The 26,007-nt window shown below is 37.5% G+C and overlaps 1 protein-coding gene across 1 annotated transcript in view; it reads left to right on the top strand.

The window, feature by feature from the left end:
• Positions 1-8,804: 8,804 nt before the first annotated feature.
• The window catches only part of NT5DC1 (5'-nucleotidase domain containing 1), a gene marked incomplete at its 5' end in the record, with an annotated part of 46,369 nt that continues 29,166 nt past the window's right edge, over positions 8,805-26,007 (top strand). The window contains 2 exons of the mRNA XM_009586992.1: positions 8,805-8,979; positions 13,560-13,657. Of these exons, the coding sequence (XP_009585287.1) occupies positions 8,805-8,979; positions 13,560-13,657 (273 nt within the window). The remainder of the gene's footprint in view (positions 8,980-13,559; positions 13,658-26,007) is intronic.

The raw sequence follows: 26,007 nt of genomic DNA, 5'->3' as shown, positions 1-26,007 counted from the left end.
GGCCTCGGCCCATCGATCCAGCCTGTCATTATAAAATATCTATGGGCTGTATTTTATTTCTTTATTATGCATTTCATTTCCACACCAAACATAACAGCATGTTTCATACAAGCCAATGGACTCAAGTAAGCGTCATCAGATGTATAAATAAAAATGTACTCTAATATTTGACTTCCTGTCAAATTAGGTGCCAGCATTTCTTTTAGACTACAGCAGCATCCTGAACAAATCCCGTTTCCTGCCTTATTAGCTGTCGTTGAACAAAACAACCTCCTTCTCTCTTAAATTGTTTTGCAGGTTTTTTATGATGTGTTTACCAGGGTATGTATTTTAAAGGTGTGTGAGTTGACCCCAAGTAGAGTTTAACAAGCATTTAAGTATGCAAAGTTTGTTGGGAAAAGGTGTTCAGTGCAAATAGTTATAATGTATATAGAAGAATAATCTCAAATATACTTCTATGGCAAAGAGCAAGCTTGTATGACGAATGCGTAAGGATCAGTAGCTTCAACAATCTGAGCATAGGTAAAGATGGAGATTTCCAGAATATTTATGATAATTTCCCACTGATAACTTGTCTCCTTATAAATATTAACACCATGGCAATACTTATATAACAAATGATCCATGTAAATCTTTAACAGGAGGAAAAAATGTGGATTTTGTTGCTTTGAGTAATCACTGTATCACCTTTCTGTCTTTTGCTTCTGAGCGTAGGTAAGTGTGTTGCATGAATCCTATAAGAAGACATTCTTGACCATGGAACAAAACAGATTTTTCCACGTGCAGAATATTCACTTTAGATGTTCACACTTTGTAGTTAGGGATTATGAAGTTCTGGAGAATCAGACTATTTAACCAAATATGTTTGTCCAAACACGTGGGTTGCAAAAGTGTCATCACAAATTAATTGATCTCATACAGTTTGACAAATCTGGTCTGTTACACTACAAACTAACATGGTAATGTAAAGCAAGGTAGTGAATTATTTTGAGAAAGAAATAATTTCCTCTAAAATGTAGCAGCAGATCCTGTCCTACCTCCAAAGTACCTCCTTCCTGCTTTGTAGTGTGCTGTGGAAACACTGCTATGTTGATGTAAATATTAATATAAAACCAGAAGGAAAAGAAAAAACAAGGAAAGAAAGAAATGCTGTTTCCAAGTTTTGTGTATACAAAACTATGGAAGGTCATTCAGATTACCCACATCTAGACACCTTTCTAACAAATGTCATGTGTTAGCAGTCTGCATGAAGTCAGGCTGCAAACTTTGCCATGTACCATGTGCTTCTCATGACTTTTTTTAATTTGTGGTGTTACGCGTTACTAAAGGAAGGGATCTGCAAGTATGGGATGAGACAGGGCAAGGATTGCAAAGTGGGGCTAACTCTGGCAGTGGGAGCAGTTGCACCAGCAAGGGAGAAGTGGTCTGGTCACAGCCATTTGGGAACGCTGATAAGAACAAATAACATATGAAAATAGCCTGGCTTTCTCTTCCAGTGTCCATGGACTTCAACAAGAAGCAAGAATAACTCTACATTCAAAAAACCATGCAAGCCTCTGGCTGTGGCATTGCACTCCTAAGAGCCTTGACGGTTCTGCAACCAGGACACTGCTGATGCGATGGGAGATGAGGCAGGACTAGGAGGCAAAAGGGTGAAGATTAGGGGCAGACTGAATGGGGTTGTTCTTTCAGATAGGAGTGGGGGAAATGGTAGTTTTTAAGCTTGTTTGAAAGGCTTTTGGGAAAAAGTAGTTGAGAAGTTGCATTTTCAAGAAAAGATACAGCCTCACCTTGAAGCTGACTTTGGTTAGGGCCAGCACTGAAACCTGCAGCCTTGAGGCTCTGGGCTGACCATCATACGTCTTCAGTCCACTGTGAAGCACAGATAGTGGGGTGGAGGGGGTGATGTTCAGCTAAGAGATGTCAGGGCAGCAATAGCCTCTAATTTTGACATTATGACTTCCATTTAAATACAGCTGAAGATCCTGTGCTATTCCTGACAGCCTTTGGCACGGGAATTTCACCTCAGAAATGCGAGGGTGGGAGGGAGCGTGGTGGTTCCTGCCTCGTTATATCAGACCAGAAGAAACAGCAGCTGCTCTTGGCTTCCTCAGAAGAATTTCTAGTCATTCAGCCTCCTTTTAGTTTGAGACCTATCTTTAGCTACCAAAGCATTTTAATTTTTGCAGTAAGCTTCTCGTAGTCCACAGGAGTAGAAAATGAGCAGAAGAGGAAATGACCCATGAAATATTTGCAGAGGTGATGTTTTGTGTGTGTTCTGCTGAAGTGTTTCATTCAGTATATTAAATATTTGTATAGCCCTGCAGTCTCTATTAATCCAAGTAGTTGTGTTTTCGCTTGCCCACCATGGATCCTTACCTTAAAGTTACCCCTTTGAAATTAATCAAGGTCAACACAGAGTTGTCACCACTGGAAAATAGTTTATTATTTTTGAAAATAAGATCTATTTGTGGCTGATCAGAGCTGAATGTTGCTAAAAATATTGCGAAGGTTAATGTCACGTGAGCTGTAAACATTGTCTTTAACAGATACACAGGTAAAAGAGGCAAATGGAGGATCAGATGATCGTGTACGTCCATTAGTAATATGTGATTTGCTCAAAACTGCAGTGCCATATGCAAAGTGTCTACTTTGTGATCATAAAAATCCTTACTTTTCTAAGGACATAGGAGAAAAAGTTTTCTCTTTAATTTGTTTGACATACTGATACATGTTTGTTATCTATGGGTATGAATTATTAATAGAATACAATTTATTCTTAATACTGGTCTATTTTTCATTTCTCTTTGTATTACCTAGCTCCTCTCTTCTGTCTCATTTCTGTCATTTTTTCCCTTTTATTTCCCATTCTGTTCCACTTGCACATCCAAGAGTAGTTTGAAAGATACTCTGCTTTGTAGGCAGCCACTCGTATATTCGGGCACACAAGCTAATTATTAGCTTCGACAAGGAGGGTTCATCATACTGCCAAGTTCAGCCTCATGATGGGCAGCGACTCACCAAGGTGTCATTCTGAATTCCTGGTCTCCACTGGCCAACCCACCCATACTCCTTTTTTTCCGTTCTCTCCTCCCAGAAATGTTGCTTCTCTCTTTTTCTTAGGTGCAAATGAGAGATTTGGTACCATAATACTAACATCTCTGTTGTCTTCAAACTCAGTATCCTCTTTTCATGTCTGTTCCTAGTTAACTAAGAGGTGTAAATAGCTAGTATTCTTCCTGCCTGAGCTAGACCAGGATCCTTAAGCCTTTGGTCTGTTAAGAGACTGCACAGTCTCAGGTAAGGAATTGAGATAATCACAGAGAACATAAAAATACAGAATATTTTACATCTGTCACACTTCTTTTTTGCTTTTATGACATTTGCCTCTTCCTAACCTCCTATCTTCCTGGACTCTCATCCTTTTATTCTGTTTCTAAACGTCTTTTATCTCCTGGGGGAAGGAGAGGGGTGATTTATCTCTTCCTGCTGCTCCCTGTTCCTGATATCTGCCTGAACGCAGGCCTCCAGAATGTAACTATATTTTGCCCAGTCATCCCTGCTTCATGCTTAACTCTGCTGTCTTATCTTGCTTTATGTTAATATTTCCTTCCCTCTGTCTCTCATTTTGCTTCTGCTGCTCCTACTAGAATACACACTTGAGCTTAAATGAAAGGAAGTGAAAGATGACTTGTCTAATGTAATTTTAACCATCACCCCCTTTCTCCTCTACTTGCTTTCAGTAGACGAAATGTAAATTCCTTTACAAAATCTTCTGTAATGAAGGTATTTTTCTTGTGTTTCTGATGAATGCTCGTGTTAGTTGTTGGATATGTTTATTTAGACGAGAGAAGCAGCCAACAATAATCGTCACAGAAATGTGTCTCTGTTCACTCTAAAAACTTGAAGTGCTGTAAGACCACAATGGAAAGCAATGTACAATGAATATAGTTGTCTGCATCATCGATAGAAACACTCTACTTTGTTTATCAAATTAATAAATGGTACCTACAAGCCTGCATTCAGACAAAAATTAGGGAGGAGGTATAAGTTCTTACTTGCTTCAGAGCTGCAGAGAATCTGTTATGGGTATTGATAGCTAAGCTATCAAATTGCCTTTGAATTTAAAAGAGAGAAAAGTCACATTCCCAAATACTACTTTCATTGTAAGAGATGGTTAGTTGTTAAAGACACTAAATACAAGCTACAAATTGGCAACTGAAAGTTTATTTTTCTTGGCTGAATTCTAGGGATTTTTTTAGCCTCATACCTCTCTGCTTAGCTAAATCGTATAAATAGTGGATAAATTCTTTTTAATTCAATCAAGTAGGTGCCCCTTAGAAGCAGTGACAATACTGAAAAATACACTGTGTTCCTGTGTTTTAGTTCTGAACTGAAACCTTGCCAGAAACATGCCTCTTAAACACTTGCCTTTTTTATAATCCAAATAACAGTTAAGGGGTGAAAACTGCAGCGTCCTGGCAGTGCGGATTTACAGACATTGAGTCCAAAGGAGTCCAGAGCCAGTGGGGTGTAAACTGACCCTGCCAGAGAGAAGTGGTGTAATAAAAAGCACAAGAGAAATCCACAATTATTTTTTCCCCAAATGAAGGTATTATATTAGAACATCAAACTGCATACTTCAATAAAGTAATTTTGCAACTGTAGTAGAGGAGGGCGGTTGGATTATTATTTGTGCTGGAGGACTTCCGCCAGTCATGGCAAGCATTGTACAGGCTCTTTCTGAGTTTGATCTGGGGATTCTGCATTTCCAGCTATACATAATTCCCATCACATTTGCTATCACAGCTGTATTGCAAGCAATTAAACTGTAAGGCAAGACGATGTAGAGAACATCTTGATCAAATTACAATGTCAGATGAGACAAGAAAAAACGAACCCCAAACTGGACACTAAGGGAGCCTCTGATAATATGCATAGAGGAAATTATATTGCTTTGAAAATACAATAGGACGTAGATCTGATAAGAGGCTCTGGCAGGACTTCAGTATGTGACAGTTCTAGACAACTCATTTTAATTGCTTGTATTTCTATCTTCTGCTTAAAAAGGCAATATATTTTTCTGAAAGGATGCTTAATGGACTGCAAAGGCAATTATTATTTTTGAAAGTGTATTTGGAAGATGATTATAAATCCTTACAGAGGCTAGTTGCTAATTTGTATCCCTGGCTGTATTTCAAGAGATTTCAGGTAAACTCCAAGTTGTTTAGTAACAAGAATATAAATTGAAAAACTGCATTTGCTCCATGGCAACATACATGTAATAAATTACAAAATTGTGCCTAAAATGTTTAAACATTTGCTTTCCTGCTCCACATCATTGGATTAAGTTTTCTCATACAATCACAGGGGGTAAATATGTTGATTGTTATGTTGATTGTCACGGTCTTCTTGTTTCCATTTTTTTTATGAAATGTTTTCTTGTATTTTGAGAAAGTGTTCACACTGCCAAAGAGCCAGAGGTTACTAGTGTAGGCTTTGGCACGCATGCAGATAACTGAAAACAATAAAGAGAGACATTCAAGGTGAAAGTTGGGACATTTGTTTTGTTATTGTTGTTTGCTTTCACTGATTTGTGGGTACACATTAATACATGTCAATGTCCGTATAGCCATATGTTAAGTGATATTCATAAAACAGAGAGATAAAAATTCAGAGATTTTATTTTAGCCAGTGTACAGATAGCAAACTGTCAGTTGTAGATCTGGTGGTGACCACAAGTCCCCCATTTTGATACAGTGAATTTGTGGACCAACAAAGCTTCTCTAAAACGTGCTTATAGCTCCATTTTTAAGAGTATTTTGAAACTTGGATGGTCCATAAGCATTATCAGGAAGGTGATGCAGGCTAGAGATGTTTCTTGTTTCTCAACAATGGTGTTTGTCTGAAGAATTACTTTTTTGTTATTCAAGAACAGAGCTGTATGACAGTTGCATAAAATCACTCTTATTACCGTTAACTCACTTTCTCGTTTCCTTTGTTGGCTCTGGTAAAATTAGTTCTTTCCTGATTTCTTCACTGATTTGCTCGATAGAGTTTTCTTATTATTGTTATGGTTTTCTTGCTTTAGAAAAACAAAGTGCAGCATATGGCATAGCGATAATATATACCATTGGAAAAAATGCTTCATTTCTCACTGTCAAATCATTCCATTTGATTGTGAAGGCTTGACATGATGCTATTTCTCCATCACATGTTAAAACTTCCACAACTCTTTTTGCCAACAAGGTGCCTGTGGCTCTGCTGTCCTCCTCAAAACTGGCTCTTGGCCTGAAATAATGAGCAAAGTTTTCAGCTTTTATTATATTTGGCTCTTAATAAAATCTTGCAAGCTTGGTGGTTAAACTCCTTTACAGGTATGAGTATATATTCGACCAAACTGTCTTCACCAGATGCAATAGTATGTTAGGAATTAAGTTAAACTCTACTTTCCCGGCCATGTTGGCCTAATTACAGTAGAGTATGCTTTAATGAGGGTTCTTCTAAGGTACCTCTGCTTGATATGGCAAACAGCCCAGAGGCAAACTTCCGATCCCAGTGTCAAGAAATGATTCATTGCTTGACTGCAATTAACGGTTGGGCTTCAGGGTCTGGATAGAAAACTAGAATAAGACTCTCTTTCAGCTCATATGTTGAATCCAGAGTTGTTGACCGTTTCCAATGCAGATGTAACTCAAAGGCCATATATCATGTAGCAGATACTGCACAGAGTATGGACAAAGAAGACAGTGTTGATTAAATTTACTCAGTCTTTAAATTAGTTGCACATCAAAGAATTGTCAACAAAGGGTGGGAGGCATTTGATAAGGAAAGACGAACAAAGAGTGTCCAACAGTAAAGTTCATATAAAATAGATCTTTCTACCTTAAGGTAAAAAGAGTGATAGATCACTGTATATGTAAATGGACTTTGCCATTTTTCTTTGAATTGTTTGAATCTGTGAGAGCTAATGCCAAGCCTGCTTTGTTTGTGTCCCCCTTCATTCTCACATAATGTTGTGTGTTTTCCAAAACAACAAAGAAGAAAAATTGTCATAGCATAGCATATGAAATATAATTACTAATGATAATACTGAAAAAAACAATGCAGCTTCTGCTCCTAAAAATGATACTGCTCATCCCAAATAATATTCACACCCCAGGAAAGAGGAGGGGGAACACTACAGGAAACCTTCTTTTGGAAATCTGCTTCATTTAATCAAAAAAATCATTGGTCTTGGCTAGTTCTCAAGGCTAGCTCTCAAGGCAAATGTCATGGCATCCCATAATGATGGCTGCAGGAACAGGCTCATATTCCCCTGGTACAGGCTGTTACACAGCCTGACCTAAATACTATGAAAAACTGGAATAGTGACCTGGTTATGAGTTGGGAGATTTTGTTTGAGAGACTTTCCTTAGGTATAGTAGTCCACTCTGTAGCTTTTGGGAAGAAATCTGTCAAGTCACAGTACAGAATAAGAAATTTTTGCCTCCTGTCTAGTTGCAGTGATAACAGCCAATTCAAAACTTCTTTTGGGAGACTTTTTTCCTGCCATCTGTAGATGTTTGAATGTGTAATTTATGAAATAGTGTTATGTTTAGCACCCAGCATCTTTCAGTCTTTCTTTGATACTACTCTTTCAAACATACATGTTCTCTTTCATTAAATAGCTAAAGTTCAAGTGGTTTAAATCTTATTTTTTCAAACTAGAGAATAGCATTACTCACATACCAGAAGGCTAAGTAATGTCTGGGATTTATTAAATCATTCAGCAAAGTTGACCACAGACAGTTGCATATAGAACAAATGCTGGAAGAAAAATAATCTTCTATGATGATGTTCATTATACTATAACACACACAGACTGAGAGCCAAATACTTGGTATCATTTCTGTCTCTACAATTATTATGTTTCTTTTTAGACCTTTAACTAGCTTGACATTTTTGGTTATAGAGGGTTTGAGCACAGAGGAAATGCGTAGTCTTAGATCGTAGGAATGATAAAAAGGTAAGTTTAATGTTAATTTGACGTCTTCGTAAAGCAGCTGTGGGTTATAACAAGGTAAATATTTATTGGTGACTTTAATGAATAGGTAACTTTTACTGCCAACTTATTGTTATTGCACACTTTTTAAAATCTTACATTCCAAGGGTATTTGCAAAATTCTATTGCTGTTATATTCAGCAAAAAGAGCATTATTAAAGCTGGAATTGAAATTGGAATTGGGGGTTTTTTTGCATCTGTTCCTAGTATTCCACATATACCTGTGAGTCTTGGCCAGTTTTTTTTATTAATCATTCATAGATAAATGTGAAAAATGCAAAAATATTAAATGGATGTTATTGATCAGACAATGATAACCTAAAGTGTCAGAAGTAACTGAACAGATGTTCTTGGGAAATTCAGGTCCTTACCATTTTCTAAACATTAAGCTCATTTTAAAATCACAAACTGAGTATCCAAAAATTGACCAAAGGCAACAGGAAGTAATTATTTGCTGTGTAAGACTATAATCTGTAATTTATGTATTATTTACTCTTATGAGCAAAAGAACATCAAACAAAATAACTATGAAAATTCCATAATAAAAGAGAAAAGTCATACAAACTTATTTCTGCTACAGTGTATCCTCTTGGTTTGATTAGTTTTTTGGTTTATATTGAGTTACAACCCAGGGAAAATTTTAAGCTTTGCTTCGCCTTTTTAAAATTGTGTTGTTTGCACATAAAAGGATATTTGTTGTGTGGATTAAGTGGTTTGTGAGCAGGATTGGATAATACATAATTATGTTTTAATTTTTTAGAAGACTGTGGGACGTATTTCCCAGAAGTGAAAAATCATCCAGACAAATATTTACAAAGATGTCCCGAGTCTGTAAAAAAGTGGCTGAAACAACTGAAGAGTGCTGGGAAGATTCTGCTATTAATTACTAGTTCTCACAGTGACTATTGCAGGCTCCTGTGTGAACATATTCTTGGGTAAGTAAGTGCAATGTCCATTTCAAATTATATCTGCCAGACAGCAACTGGAGATAAGCCTCAGCTATACGGAAGTTAATCTGAGTTTCTTCATGTGTTGTGAATTATTTGGATCTGAGTTTTCTGGTGGGCCTGTCTCTAGTAGAGTGTTACAGGGTGCTTGAGGCAACATAGTCCATCTATGAGCCTGTGAGCTGTATCTGACCCACACACACTTATATTCTGCATCTTTTCTGGGTATCGTGATGGGATTGAAGATGACAGGGAATATCTTTCCGGCCAACACCCAATACATCATCTGAATCCTAATTTTATCATAAGTTTTTGCTAGACTGTCTTATTCAAGCCACTTTGTTTCTGTGCTCTCTCCAGTGGTGAGTGCAAGTAGTAGTAACATTTCATTTCCTTGCAGTAAATCTGCATGGAAAAGCTTACAAATACTTATTCCTAATGGTGATTTCCAAGAGATGGTTGTGCATGAGAAATGTGCATTTACAGATCACAGCAGAAAAAACAGGTAGTTCATTGCACTTGGGCAATTGGTTGAGATTGTAGTTGCTGATCACAACAGCTATTTTTAGCTGTAATGTTAAGAACATGACTGGGCAAGTCAAATTCAGTGAAATTCAGCAGAACCATCACTTACACCCCTAGAAACTAATTAATTAGTGATGCAAATAGCTGGGTGGGTGACATGGTGAGACTATTCAATAAATGAATCAAAGAAACAAAGTAGTGCAATGTGAGCCAACTTGGCTATCTGGATATGCAAGGGAACAGTAGAGTGAGTACAGCAACACTGTAAGAACACCACAGATAAGGTGAAAAACAGAGCTACCTTCCAAAACCAGTCCTGCCAGTATCACTTCTCTTTTGTACTCTCTGGGCTAAATGCTAAATTGAGCATTAGCTGTGCCAGTTCTTATTGCCTTGCATTAATATTACAGTTGCTCATTTGAGGGGAAAACATACCTCCTCACAAAAAGCAATTCTCCTTATGAGTAAGATGCCTATGAATTAACTTTTTTGTGTAGATCTGTCAAGTTGTTTTCTGAATGAAAATTTGGTATAAAACTAAATTCTTGGCCACATATAATGATTTTGGCTTTCTTTTCCTTGGTGAATAATGTTTCAGCTGTTTAAGGCAGCTGTAGAAATCCTGCTGGAAGACAGTAAGCAAGGTAGCAGAGAGAGTCGGTTGCCTTCAAAAGACAGAAAAGAGATGATCTGCTGGAAGGATACTGGATCACACTGTCTTTCCACATAAGTGTACGATGTCCTACAGTGTTTATTACAATTACATTTTCCAGTGACTCATGCAATGTGGCTTCCAAGACATCTTCTGGAGAACTGAGTACTCCACTGTCCATTAGACCTTACTGAAGTATTTTTTTCCTGAAGATAATTCTAAACTTCTTATCGCTTTTGTTTGTTCCATGCCTCTTACATCGGACAATAAGACCCTACACACCCGTGCTGCTTTTTGCGATACTGGAATATAGTCTAGGTTCACACCTGTTATCTCTGCCTTTAACTTTAATTTGACCAGGTTAACTGCATTTTATTCTTGACATCAAGCCTTATGAATTACATCTATGAGGTCCTTTATTAATTTCAATTAATCAGTATCACACTGAGAAGTTCAGAACTGTGTAGTATTACATCAAAAAAAAACTAAGGGTAAAGATGAAAAGCAGAGATGTGTGTGAATTTTTAGCCTCTTACTCCTAATATTCTTACCTTGTAACTGTTAACTTTCTTGCACTTTATTTAAGAAGTTCCTTTTTGGCTAAGAAATTATTGTCCACATAAAATCAGCGCTGGGAAATTCATGCTTAAGTGTATCATTTACCATTTCAAGAGCAAACTATCCCAGTTGTGTTCATCTTACCAAGTTGTCCTTAACTGAAAGACATTTTGGTAAGGAGAGAGGAAGTCTAAGAGAAAATCCCATTTCGAAATAAAATGAGAACTGTTTCCTGGCCAGAGCACACACATTGCTGAGATCAGTGTATAAGGCATGTAAACATACAGAAGCAAGTGCGAGTTCATTCACACAAGTAGCAACATCATGGTGTGACTTTTCAGGCTTACCTACCATGAGAATGCATGTCAAGTTCACTGAATATTTAAGCATTGGCAAGTGTTGGCAGGAGCACACCTAAAGACAAGTCAATCATCACATAGTCGCTGAAGCTGAGTGTCATTTCACCTTTTCATGAATCTTAGCCATCTAAAAGCTAAGAATTTTTTAAAGCTGGTCATTTTGATTCCCTCTGTGGTTAGTGGAGAGAAAACACTGGGCATCATCCTTGGCAATTAATTCTGTATCATAGAATTGTGTCTGAAATAGGTGGGATGAATTGCCTTCTAAGAATGTTGATGTTTCTCCGTTGGCTCTGTCTGTGGTGTAGACCACTAGCTGTGAATTCAGCGTGCAATTTTTAGATGGCTGAAGTTATTTGAGATACAACCTACCCTTTGTCTAGCCATTTACTGTAACCACAGGCCACAATGCCAAGCACAAGCAGTAACTGGAACAGATTTTATCATGTATAATGTTACGTAATAATGTAACACAAGGTACAGGCTCTCATAAAATCAGTAGCTTTGTACATGAGATTTAGTATGATTCAAAAAAGGCCATAGGTAACATCTCTCCACACAAAACATTTTTTTCTTCAACAAATCAATAAAAACTTAACTGAATCTTGTGAAAACTCTGTTCATTCTGTTTTGAATTTTTTACACAAAGCAGTCGCCACTGTTCCCACAAGTCTTTGTTGTGCTCCTGAATTGTTGGTTTCATTTTGTTGTTGTTGCCAGTCGTTGGCAAGCTTAACTTAACCCGTGGAAGCATTATTTGCACCGTATGCTAATCTGAAAAGTTTAACTCTATCGATACTTTTCACCTAAGGACAGAAGAGCCATGCCAGTGTGCTCAACTTCTGGAATCTTCCACACAGAAACTAATTTTAAAAAAACATGCCATTGTCATACTTCTTATGGTTCTTTTAAAAAGTGAAGGTTTACATATGGTCACAAGTGGAGAAAAATAGACAAAGCTAAAATTTCATTAGAGGAAGAAAATTTAAAGACATTCTATTTTAAGACTGGAATGTAATTTTAAAATAAAAGCTTGGAGATAAGCTCATGGGGAGAGCATCCCTTTTTTTAGTTAAGATACCTCAGTCTCGGGGGAAGTTGTAGATCATTTGAAAATGACATGGTTAGCTAGTTTTCTTCCAGTAAACGTCTCCTGTTGATAAGATTTTAGTGCCTGTACCCATCCTGGACTTGCCATCTGGGACTTCTTTGTTCCATGCAAGAGTATCCATCCTTCTTTGGATGTTATAGGCAATACAGTCACCTAAGCATTGAAACATTTCTACTAAAATAAAATACATGTCACAGATGGGAAATGTTTACATTTTCCAATAATAAAAAAAAATAACCACTCTTTAGGCAACATTTGTCTAATTTTATATTTTAGTATCTTCAAAACTTGTAGGTAGGCATTGTTATTATTTCTTGCTATAGTTCCCAGCTTGATGACGTATTAAGTGATGTCTAACAGATTCCTTAAAATAAAAAAGACCCTTGTTAGAGCAGGAATAACTGGCTCCTCCAGAAATAGCCCATCTGACAGTAGGAAAGGTGGCATGAATGTTTCCCAAGGTTGCCTGTTTTTCCTATTGGCTTTGTAATGTTACTGACTTGCATACAGGTCTCTCAAAAACACGTAAATATAAATAGGTCCCACTTACATACCATGCTCAAATGTACAATCCCATTTAAATTGATGGGATTTTCACAGTTCAGATATTGATCTATATTTTCATGGACCTAATGATCTTTGAAAAATCTGAATTTAGTGGTGTGATTCAGCTGGCAGATTAAGACTCATACTTGGTAGGTGTTCATTTGTGAGCCACATGTCTAACCTCCCTGTAACCAGCGGGGATGTAGTCAGAGCAGCCAGTGAAGTCTGAAGAAAGAGTTCAGCTAACAAAATGGCATTTCAATTTTAGGGTATGTGAAATCACTCTTTAAGACTTAATTGGCTGTATTAATTAGATCTCTGTTGACTACAGTGGCATCTTAGACACCCATTAGGCCTGTGCCTAATACTGCATACGTACAGTATGGATTCCAACAATATAAGCACCTGCGTTTAAGTATCTTTAGTCTTCAGTTACTTCCTACTCTATCACTTGACTTCATGTATTCTGCTTTATAAGGAAAATCCTTCATTTACACCTTTCTATACTTGTCTATGCATATGTTGTCACCTGAGATTAAAATATGTCATCTGTCAATGTTCTCCTGAGATTTAAAAACTCCCTGGGTCAAGGAACATCTTTTTACAAATAATGAGTGGTCCTGAAGGTAAAGCACTGTGGGTTCTCAGCCAGCTGTCTTCCCACTTATGACAATCTCAGGAAAAGAAGGGCAGTAGTGACACTGAACAAGCATTGGAAAAAAGAAGTGTTTTGCTATTTTCTTAAGTCTTAAAGAGTATTTAGTGGCATCTTAGCTAGTTTATTAGTTTAGCTAATTCAATTTTCTTTACTTTCTAGGAATGATTTTGAAGAGTATTTTGACATTGTGATTACAAATGCTTTGAAACCTGGTTTCTTCTCCCATACCCCAAACCAAAGACCTTTCCGAACTCTTGGTAAGTTGCAGTTGTGACTCCCTTCTCATCTGCTTACCTCTATCCAAAAAAGAAATAAAAGTGAGAGGACTGTACAACGTATTTTGAAAATCTAGCATTGGGGGAAAAATGAACTCTACACTCTTCCAGAGATATAGAGACATTAGTAAAAAATTATCTTAAGACTGAGGAGCACTGAGAAATTAAGAATTACAGTGCTGAGGACAATGAAAAGGCAGAGCTGCAACAGTAGTTAAAAATGGTATTGCATTGGCTCAGATATTGCATCATTAATGAAAAAGTAAGAATCCTTTACTGTGCTGACAAGGTCATACACAGAAAATGAAATTTAGTTCTGGGAAAAAACATAGCAGAAATATTTCAAGAATTTAAAGGAAATTCAAAGAACAGTACAAATAAAATTGCAAGGCTGAAGGAAATTATTTATGATGGAAATCTGACAGTATTAAATATGTGTACTTTGGCTAAATAATGACAGAGTAGGCAAAAAGGAAGTGCCCCTGTACTCACTTAATTAAATTAAAACAATCTGAAACATTTGGCAATGTTGTCCATTAGGTAATTAAGGTTGTAACAAAAGAGGTTTATAAGAACAGTGTTCATTGAACTACAAATAACAATAGTAACATGGCTGAAGACAGTTAAATTTTCCATATTTTGGTAAATACCCTTATGATTAAGTGCTACCTGAAAATTAATCTTATATCCAAAACAGCCTAAGTCAGCATATGTTTTAGCATTTTATGACAGGAAAGTCAGCTGTTCCAGCCCAAAAGAAATTTTGCCTGTGGAACTTTTACAGTAAAACTAAAATGAGCAGTGGAAATACATATTGAAACTGCATTTTAATGTTTCACCAATTTATATAGGAAAATAAGTAAGAAATATCTTAAATGTGATTTTTTAAGGATTAGTTCAAATAGGAAACTGCCAAATTGACAATCTGAGAAAAAATAAGGGAAATTGAAACTATTTATATGAAATAGGGGGGAAGCAAAAACATAAAGGATTAAAAAGGCTCACTTCTGCAAGCATTTTATTTGGTTTCATATAATGCAAATTGAAAATAAAATGTAATTTACTTTGGATATTTTTTAAACAATCAGATTAGCCTGACTTCCTAAGGAAATCCTGCTGTGTCCCTCTGTCTGTAATCCAGCCAGCAACTTTGGAACCTGTTGGCCAGTTTCAGTAAATTTAATAGACAGCCAGAAAGCTCCAAGATACTTCAACAAGGCTTTTCGTGCAAACCAGGACAGAACAGAGGGAAAAGACTTGAAATTACTGTCTCCATTGAGAAATATTGTGTAGCATTATCTTAATCACATTATTAGATTGTAAGTACCATTTTCATGAAGCTGTTTCTTTCTCGTGTTCAAACAGGAACAGCATTCCCTGGAGTCCTCTTACTGACTTACTGGTTTTCATTGACTTTATATTTTGGCATTGCAAAGAGGCTCAAGTGAAGCCTTATTCATTACATGAATACCTTATTAATACAGAATAAAATGTAGTTTATGTTCTGGAGACCTCACTATCTAAATAGATAAGGGACACAAACATAACTAAAGCAATCATCAGATAATTTGCTGAAACTACTAACCTGTGAGTGGATTTTTTTTTAATATATTTGTATTTGATTGACAGTAACTGGTTTCTTCTGAAAGACCAACCAGAACATTCAAAGCAAAGAATTATACATATAGGACAGGTTTTGAGAGACAGGTTTTGAAGTAGTGAAGAGCTTGTTTAAGAGTATGTGAAGTTTATACCATCAAAATAGGAGCAATTATATAAGAAAATGTCCAAAATAATAATATATTTTTATAATGTATCTTTTGCTGCTCTCCCTCTGTGTTCCTCACAACAAATGTATAGCTTCAGGGTAGGCACTGGTAGTTTCACCCAGTCACTGCAGATACCAAGGAACACAGTTCATTTCTGAAACAGCATACAGTGGAGCTTCTAATACATTTGGGCAGGAGCAGGTTTCCAGAATTTTTTTAAGGTCTTCTTTCATATCAGAACCATTGAAAATTCAAAATTTCAGTTTCTAGTTTCTATCTTCCTTTTGCCACTATAGATTTTGGGCAGAAGAGTTTAGCTGCTGTCCTTCAGACCCTCTCTTCTCCGAGAGCACTGGACATAATATATCAGGCAGACAAAATTTCCTTATTTTTTCTTTGAAATAGGAAAAAAACTAGAGGTGGACATCATAGTAAATATTTTCTTAAAGCATAAAGAGTAAACTTTAGTTAGTGTAATTTAGGGAAAAAAGCTCCAGTAAGTTAAACAAAGCTTGTTCCGTGAAGAAATTTGTTGCAGAAAACGGGCTGAAGTAACTGCTTATCAATCCTATATATTTCTCCAGGGCTGAGTTCCAGCCATGTTCTTCCATCCATTAGTGGGTCGGAATTACATTAAATTCCTAATTATACCGTATTCCCTTCTATTCCAAGGGAATTGTGTTATAAATGGACTTAAGGCACAAAATATGGAATGTGTTCTTAATTTCAAACACCCCAAGTGTTGCATTGTGTACTGGAGCTAAATTTTATTTATATATAACAGGATTTTTGCTGCAGATTTACTAAGAAAGGTTTTGAAGTTTACTAAAGAGAAGGATAAATTCTTTTCAGTGAAAACATTTGAAGGAGGACGAGAAACAGGACAAGATGACAAAGAAGACATTGTCTAGAAATGTGATATCGGATAACTGCTCTGCAGAAATGTTTATCCAGTAGACAAGCAATTTTAGAACTAATCCATTTAGAAACCATGAAAAATTATTTTAATTGCGCAATTAAAAATGCATCACTGCTTCATGTGAGTTTCAAGAGACACATCATTTAAAGCAACAAAACACTGTTTGAAATCTTAAAAGATTTGTGTGACTGCTTTTTATTGAACTGGGGCACTGAAAAGCACAATAATTAATTATTTAATTTGCATAATTGTCTTTTGAAGTACTGTTCTGTTAAATGGAGGAACAGTTTATATGTATCTTTCCAGGTTTTAGAACAGCTACATTTATTTTTATCTGGCAACAGAGTTTTTATAGTTGGGGGTAGCTTATGTAGCAAAGCACATAGTTTATGAGAACAGTGCTATAAAAAAAACACTTTACTCCCATAATACGAACACCCCATAATTTACTTGTTATTCACAAGGTTACATTTTCTTTTACAGAGGGAAATTCTGTAAATGGTTCTTGAAAGAACTAATAGTATCTTGAGCTATTGGATCTAAGGATCAGGTCGAAAATGTTTGTGTAAATCCTATGTTGAGAATGTAGGATTTTCTTTGCTTTCAACAGCTACATCCAGCTTAAAATAATGTATCATTCCATGAAGGACTGGAAGGAATACGAATAGGAAATACAGTTGTGACTCATCTGATAATCTGCAGTACACCAAGATTTCTGTAACATTTGACAACAGAGCTTTCCCTTTATCACATCACTCGTTAATGTATGTCAAATTATTAGCCTGACTGCCAGTTCTGATCATTGTCAAATATATTTTTCAGAATACAAAATTAAAATAGAAATGCTAAAGATAACCCTAAATTCACTGAAAGCCTTCTGTAAGTCTGTATGCACAGGGAATTCTCACTTGGTCTTAAATAAGACTTTTACATCTTTTATTTCCAGCTCAGGAACAGTTACTGTCTTTTTTTATCTGTTTTTTTGATAAACTGAAAATGTGTTGCTGATTGTTCAGTGTCTGAATGTACAATGCATATTTTAAAATGTATGTGTATCTTCATATATATGTATAGGCCGAAAAAAATCCAATATATGGAATGCCAGTGGATGCCATATTTCTGTGAGATCATGTGCCCTTATCCAATGTCCAGAGAAACAAACCCGCTCTCCTTCTCCAGCGGAGAGTGTCAGGTTTTCAAAGCCCGCTTTCAATTGCACTTCCAGGCTGTCTGCCTTACTGCTGCACTTGAATTTCTGTCCAGCTTATGGTGCCTCTGCTACGTGATGTAGCCCGCAGTTTAGGATCCTCTTTCACTCCTCCAATTTTTTACGCTTCTCTGGTAACTGCCATTTTAACAACTCACTGCAGAAGCTTTTTTCCTCCCTCAGTCATTCTTCTCTAGCCTTCTAAAAACACAGGAAAAAGCTATAAACTGAAAAGTCCAATTAGAAAAGAAAATAAGGAGACAGGATATAAAATTACGTACTTCTAGGCTGAAGACTGTCTTTGTTTATTAGGGACTGCAAGACTTCAGAAGAAGGAGGTGATCCCATATCTGCTATTTAAGTTTTCTCCTGTCATCTTATGCGACATCTGGGCTTGACTATTGCCAGTGATGGGATACAGAGCTGGGTGGAGAATCAGGGCTGATGCTATATAACTGTTCTAAGGCCTTTTAGACCTAAGGAGTGGGATCAGGAAGCAAGTGCCTTCATTTTCCTGGAAGTTAAATGTGTAAGCCATATAACTTCTTTTTAGGTCATTCTTTTTATTTGAGACTTTTGTGTTTACCACCAGAAGAATACCAAAATACTACCCAGTAAATTTTTTAAGACCTTTAGTAAAACTGTAGAATATCTATTAAAAATTTGGAAGTTTTGAAACAGATGATATTGCACCATTACAAGGAAATACATCATTTAAATAGTCTTGCATTATTTACTCATTTGAAGAACATAAATGCCGTGTCTAGAAAATTCTGATTAAATTTTAGAATCATAGAACCATAGAATAATTTGGGTTGGAAGAGACCTTTAAAGGTCATCTAGTCCAACCCCCCTGCTGTGGGCAGGGACATCTTCAACTAGATCAGGTTGTGCAGAGCCCCATCCAACCTGTCCTTGAATGTTTCCAGGGATGGGGCATCTACCACCTCTCTTGGGCAACCTGTTCCAGAGTTTCACCACCCTCATCGTAAAAAATTTCCTCTGTGTATCTAGTCTGAATCTACCCTCTTTTCATTTAAAACTGTTGCCCCTTGTCCTGTTGCAACAGGCCTGCTAAAAAGTCTGCCGCCATCTTTCTTATAAGCCCCCTTTAAGTACTGAAAGGCTGCAATAAGGTCTCCCTGAAGCCTTCTCTTCTCCAGGCTGAATAACCCCAACTCTCTCAGCCTTTCTTCATAGGAGAGGTGTTCCATCCCCCTGATCATTTTCGTGGCCCTCCTCTGGACCCGCTCCAACAGGTCCCTGTCTTTCCTGTGCTGAGGGCTCCAGAGCTGGACGCAGTACTCCAGGTGGGGTCTCACCAGAGCAGAGTAGAGGGGCAGAATCACCTCCCTCGACCTGCTGGCCACGCTTCTTTTCATGCAGCCCAGGATACGGTTGGCCTTCTGGGCTGCGAGCGCACATTGTCGGCTCATGCCAGCTTTTCATCCCCAGGTCCTTCTCGGCAGGGCTGCTCTCAATCCCTTCATCCCCCAGCCTGTATTGATACCAGGGGTTGCCCCAACCCAGGTGCAGGACCTTGTACTTGGCCTTGTTGAACCTCATGAGGTTCACATGGGCCCACTTCTCAAGCTTGTCCAGGTCCCTCTGGATGGCATCCCATCCCTCAGGTGTGTCAACCGCACCACTCAGCTTGGTGTCATCTGCAAACTTGCTGAGTGTGCACTCGACCCCACTGTCTATGTCATTGATGAAGATGTTAAACAGTACCGGTCCGAATACGGACCTGCAGGACACCACTCATCACCGATCTCCATCTGGACATTGAGCCGTTGACCGCTACCCTCTGGATGCATCCATCCAACCAATTCCTCACCCATCGGTGTTTTAAACCACAACACTTTGAATTGAGTCTACAATATAGCTCAGTTGCTATAATTGCTATGTAATAGGTATCTCAGTTGCTACCTCTACAGTGAAGGCTACCTTGATAAGAAGAAATTTTTTTTTTTCTTTTACATCAGCCTATGAGGTTAAAACTCAAGAGAGCTTGTCTACTCTTTTTGGCTATATTAGTTGTTCCAGTCATCTGTTCTTAACAATCTTGTCTTGCTTTAGATCATCAGATCTTCATATTTAAATGGAGATTGAAATTTACATTTAAAAATAGTTGTAGATTTAGCCTTTAGCTCATGACAGATACGACAGCACAATTGTTGGTGTTTTCATGCAGAGTCGTGATATTTGGTGGAGAGCTCACTCTCCCAATAGGAACCTGGTCGTTTGCCGCACCTGTGAATCTGCTGAAACCTGTATGGGGTGTGGTCCTCAGTCTGCAAAGACTGTCATATTTTCCACAGATTTGGTTTGTGCTGAACTCCTCCAGCCACAGGTCATTGCTGGGATTAAATAAGACTTCTTCTTCCATCGTTTGACGTGGATCCTTGGTACATCCTTGTCACTGAACACTGAAGCTCAGATGCCTGCTGCTCTCCATGAGCAGCAGAGGAGATGGGGGGAAGGAAAATCTCTTGACCTAAATGCAGAGGTGTGTAAGGCCATGTGTGTGAGACAAAGATGAATCAGGGAGGGACTGGGGGAGCCAGGTGATGGGAACGGAGAGCATGGGAGGTGGCAGAGTAAGAGCAGAGCAGCACATGTAAACACAAACAGGAGAGGGATTTCACACTGATGGGGTTTTCTGAATTTCAAGTCTTTTTGACTCTGCTTTTTGACTTCTACCATTGCCTCAAGGAGGACTTTTGAAATAAGTCTAATGTGTCAAACAGATAGCTTAAGCTGATTTACCCATGTACTACACGCATTTGTGTTTCCAGCTTGCCCCTCCGGCCACAGCGCTGCCCTCATGGAGGCTCTCTGGGCTCAGGAAGCATTTTGGGGGGAGACCAGAAAGGGCCTCTTTTCCCACTTCTCAGAAGGCACAAGCAGAATAACAACACTATCAGCAGAAGACACCTGTGTAATCTACTCTTCCAATCAACCAGGGTGTTCCTTTATTTAGTGCAGCTGTGCGTGCTGCCATTCTTCTGGAGATGGTGCCTCTTCATATCAGCCTGTCTGGAAATATTCTATAACACAAGGCCACGTAATAATGCATATTTGCTGAGAGCTTGTGACAGAGTGACATATAAAGGTTGCTCTGGCTGAGGACTGCATTATTCAGGAGGAATAAAGTCCATAAATGTTTCCCATATGCCATCTAAAGTTACTGCCTTTATATTGTTATAACATCCCACAGTGCCGTATAGTCTGTGAAAGCAATGCAATTCTTTTCAAGGCAATCTTGTTTAGCAATTCTGTGTAGTGTATTGGCACTATCTTTTGTGTATTTTCTGGCTATTTAGGAAAGGAAAAGGAAGGTTATAACTAATAAATAATCATATTTTGTACTCTAATTTTCAAAACTAGGTCTTTCTGTAGCTCATGAGATCATGATCAAGGGTCTCCTAACTCTCTAATATCAGAAACGGGTTCTGTATCTAGCTTGCAAGTAGGAGGTCTACTGTTTTAAGAGATAAAGTGTGAGAAATAATTCCCTGCTCTTATCTCGACTAGGGATTTTCAGTTTAGCTATCATTTCTGGACACCCTCTTCGGCAGCATGGTCAGTGCCTGATTCTACTTTCTGAAAAGCAGCCTAGGATAGGCCAGTAGGGCTGACAGTGGGACACACATAAAAACGAACTTAATCTCATATAACAGGGTTTGTTTTCATACAGATATTCATCATGCACCAAAGAAGCTCAGAGGGTATTTCCAAAAATCTACAATGTCAGGCTCCTTGGTGGAATGTTTCACCTCCCATCCTTTGTTTAAATGATCTTAGTCTAAAACTATTCCACTCTGTGTACTGCGTTTGCACAGATTTCAGGCACTCAACAGATTTTTTTTCTGACAGTGTAAACAGCTGTCTCAGGGACTTCTGGTTTCCTAATATTATTTATATGCTGTAGACAAACATTTAAAAAATCAGTGTATGTTACCTAGTAATCAAAGGGATTTACCAATTAGTCTTTTTAAAGTTTGCTAGATAGTATCTGTGTGTAATTTGAAATGAACAGTTTGCGAATCGTTTGAGAATAGAGAGGTGATCATTTCCTATCGTGTCATCAACGTTTGCAATTAAGCCATGGGATAGGTAAGATGCAAGACTGTAAGGGAGATGTTAAGGACATCTTTTCTAACAGTTAAATTTTATTTCATGTTTGCTAAACATAGCCTTAGTTGACAATAGCAGTCTGGATTTTGTTTTTACAGGTTCAGTACAACGGTCTATGTGAAAGCATTTAAAACAGATGCAAAAATCAAAATAAAGTTGGGCCAATGCATACCCACATCCTTTTGCAGAGTAGATTGCTAAAGTCACAGACAGACACAATAAATTTTTAACAGTTGATAGCAAAATGTTGGCATAAAGCTTCATTTTTTCTGATAGTTTTCAAAGTCCTTGGCTACCGTATTTGATGATCATTGCCTCATAAAAAAAAAAGTGGTTTTTACACTTCGGTTCCACTGCAGAGATACCGAATTAGAAATTGAGGAAGTACATTTTTATTACTATTTGGCAGTGTATCATTTATAACCCTTTTGTAAAATGATGCAAGGGGCCACTCTGCAGTTTGCACTGATGGTACATGTATCCACTCGTACAACGGTGTAGTTAAGCTGGTGGAATTTCTGTAAGTTGCCACTCTGTAGTAGTTAGGCTGTGTGCTAGCCAAAGAACAAGCAAGCCAAACTTTCCCTTGCAATACATCCTTTTAGGCAATCTGAGCAGAGGCCATTCCTTTCTTTTAGGGAGAGGAATGGAGCATTCTTGTTTTGTTCTGTTTTTCTTGGAATGGGCTTCGCTGGTATTTGCTTCAGAAGTGTTGGGAGGCCAGATTCTCATTGCATTTAGACATATTCTCGCCAATGACTGGTCTCTCTCGGGCATTTTACAGCACATCAGAAGCTAGAGCTACCACGACACAGGCTAATTCTTTAACTTTTAGTCTGTTTTCCTAAACATTGAGGCTTACACAATCACGTGGCATGTGCAAGTAGGAATTTTTGCCCATCCCCAACTGCAAACTTCTATCAGTAATGCAATTTCAACCACATTTGAGTGTGGGCTAGTATTCTCAGAGATATTACAGCCTCTACAGGCTGGAGAGGAAAAAATGGGTCTGTCACTGCCAACTCAGAGAAAGGCTGCAGTGTAAACTTACCCCTGATTAGATACCAGAGTATCCATCAAGGAGAGCCTGGCCACAAATGACCCAGTTATGGGAAGAGCATCCATGAGACTTTCCACCCTATTAGACATTCAGTGAATCCAACTGCAAGACACAACTTCATAGGAAGATAGGCCCCATTATTTCTACTGTTGTTCGTAAACAACTCCTTGTTTATTACAAAAAAAAGTAGAAAAAAATTAAATAGTCTTTGAAGTATGGCTCCGCTTTGTTTCTGATGAAGATGAATGTTTCCGATCAAGATGAATGCTGAACTGTGGATGCAGTCTCCAATGTCTATCCTTCTTTAAAAGAAAAAACTGAAGTAAATGTGTTGAGCCAAGTACTTTATATGTTTGCACAGTGTTCAAAGTACCTCAGAGGATAAAAGGAATAAGAAGTTATTCATCTAAAACTTAAAACAATGAAAAACTGCAAAATATTTCTGCATAAAGACAGCAGGGGTTGCTCCAGCTGATTATCTTTGATATTAAATACCGTGTTTGGCACAAAACTGATAAGAATGTTACAGAAAGCTAGTTCAAAGAAAGCTCAAGCTGCTGCTTTCAAAAGCTGGATATCAACAATATTCCTTTTGTTAAAACTGGAAAACATTTTTAGCATAATCGCCAAGTACTCCAAAACCAGAATTCTTTGTGTACAGAAAGTGTATTTTCATTTTCAAAAGGAGTTACAGTAACTAACTAACACTACTGCAAAATCCTCGTTATTGATTATATTACATTATATTCAAGGCCTGGATAAAACTCAAACCCTAATTCTTTAAGGTATTGTGCAAGCACATGATAAGAGTCAGTCTCTGTCTTCAGGGAGCCCACAGTCAGACCAGATAAGCAAATGGTGGAAAAAGAAAAGCACTGGCTTTTCTGTTAAAGCCAAGGAACCGAGAGACTGAACGACTTACCCATAATCATATCTCTGGCAGATCTGCATGTTTAACTAAGATTTCTAATTTCCTAATCCATAAGCAGTGAAGAACTGTAAACTAAGTTTGCATAAGGACTCCATGAGAGTCTTCACTGTAAAAATCCTTTTAGCCCTTTCCAAAGATTTATCATAATGGGGAAATTAAGTTAATGTAATTGCAGTTAATTCTGCTGGATTTACTTTTTATGGTTCAGTGGTTATCCTTTATAAGTTCAAAGGGTTGGACCTACGAACTTGATGTGTTCTACACTAAAATTATTCAAATTATTCAATAATTATTCAATAATTATTTCAAATTATTGAAAGCAATAAGCTAGAGTAGTTGTTCGTTTTGGAAGACAGTTCCATACCAATGATTTCTTAAAACTGGTTATTGGTAATCAGGTCATGTTTATGTTTAATTTTAATGGAAGAAACTTTCGTCATAGAGAAGCATGTAAAATGCCTTCTTAATATGGTGAATTAATTTTAAGTTTTCCAAGCCTGTGTACTTAGAAGTTGTTTATGAAATAACCTATTTCTGTGAAATAGGTTGCAAAATCTGTAAGTCATGATGATGCTTTAAATATGGTTGCCAAAGAAGTGACATCAGAATTTAAAAGTAACAGTTGTTTTAATAACAACATTTAGTAACTATATAAACTACAGATAAAGTGAGTTAAATATAGTAGATATATATAATTGCATTTAAACACATACACCATGTGATTGGTAGGTCATTAAAAGTCAAGATTTATAGAAAATCCTCAATCATAGTTTTGTGATTGCCTTCTGGTGTTGCTATTTTTTTTTCTTTTATTTCAGGACATTAGCAGATAATGGAAACGTGATACAGTCTGATCTGGATTGTACCTGCAGTACAGAGAGATAAGGCACAAAAGCTCCCACACTCAGGAAGCCAAATTAATCCAAAAAATGCAGCTTGTTTTTGCAGCAGAATGAGCTGCTAAGGGCCTGTCAACCCGATCCTCTCTCTGTAGTGAGTCCCCACAGAACGTGAATTGCCATATCCTAGTCTGTGTTTTCAAAACCAAAGCCACAATACCTAAATGACCAGTTTGTATTCCAGACAAAACTGTGTTCAGCAAACAGACTTGTCTGGCTTAAGGGAATTCTCCTCCAACACATGAAAAGATTATTAAGAGGAGATGGTTTTTTTCCTCCATAGTCTCTGAGAAAAGACAGCCAAACGCTATGCAAGATTTAGAAGCAAAGCAGTCAGCACTCAACATAGATTACATTTATAGTGTGATAATACTCTAACAACGTGTGATGCTGAAAAAGACTTGGGATTTATGGAAGATTTTGCACTTAATGTGAAGACCAATTCTGTGTGGAAGACAAAAGCAAATGCACATCTTCCATGCATGAGCAAAACTTGCCACACTAACTCTTGTTGCAGCATTATTAGGACCGATTCCAAAATAATACCTTCAGTTCTCATGTTTATACTTCCATAGAAACACTGCAAGTTTGAAAGGGTTGGCTAAGCAATTGCGTCTGAGGGACATGTAAGCTCACTTAATTTATCGAAGAGAACATTAAGATGTAGTCTTAATGATCAAATAGTTTGTGGCTCCTTTACGTTGGATACATGGCAGCTCAGAATAGTATAACAAAATACCTGAAGAATGTCTAGCAATTATTTATGTAGATAATTCAATATCCAGAATTCTAGACTAGAAGGTTTTTTTAAGATTGCTTCTGGTTATAGGAAATAATTCTTTTCACCTTCTTTCTATTTCCCAGCACACATAAGAGTGTCCGCCCATGACTGGGGGGGAAGAGCTAAATTGGAAATATCAAAAGACTGGAAGGAACACTAGGGAAACAAACCATGCACAAGTCAGCAGCTGTTTTGGCATTAAGAGAATGCATATTTCCTTTTGATCTGTTTTGTGCATTTTTAATATAAGATGGTTAATCAGATACATTTTATTTTGTCCACGGAATAATAAAGGTCCCATTGGAAAGCTTATTAACTCATGCAGATCATTACCAGACTCTTCTGCTGTTTCTAAGTAGGATGTTACACCCTGGGTAGCTTAGTTCAAAACCTGGTTTCTCTTCTTGCAAAACCTGTATCAGAGAAATGGATAGTTTTCAGAAGCTAATTTTTTACATTGAGTTGCAAGCCTCTCCCTTAACAAAAATTGACTCGCAACTACATTGTAAGGGTGATGCCATATGTCAAAAATCACAGAGGTCTATTTTTAAATAAATAAGTACCAGGAATGGATACAGAAACCACAGTGTATAGAAACTACTCTGGCTATCTATCATTTGGTATTA

Source organism: Fulmarus glacialis, unplaced genomic scaffold, assembly GCF_000690835.1.
Source record: "Fulmarus glacialis isolate BGI_N327 unplaced genomic scaffold, ASM69083v1 scaffold21300, whole genome shotgun sequence".
Classification (NCBI taxonomy): domain Eukaryota; kingdom Metazoa; phylum Chordata; class Aves; order Procellariiformes; family Procellariidae; genus Fulmarus; species Fulmarus glacialis.
Note: the sequence above shows the minus strand (reverse complement) of the source record. Positions and strands in the feature narration are given on the sequence as shown.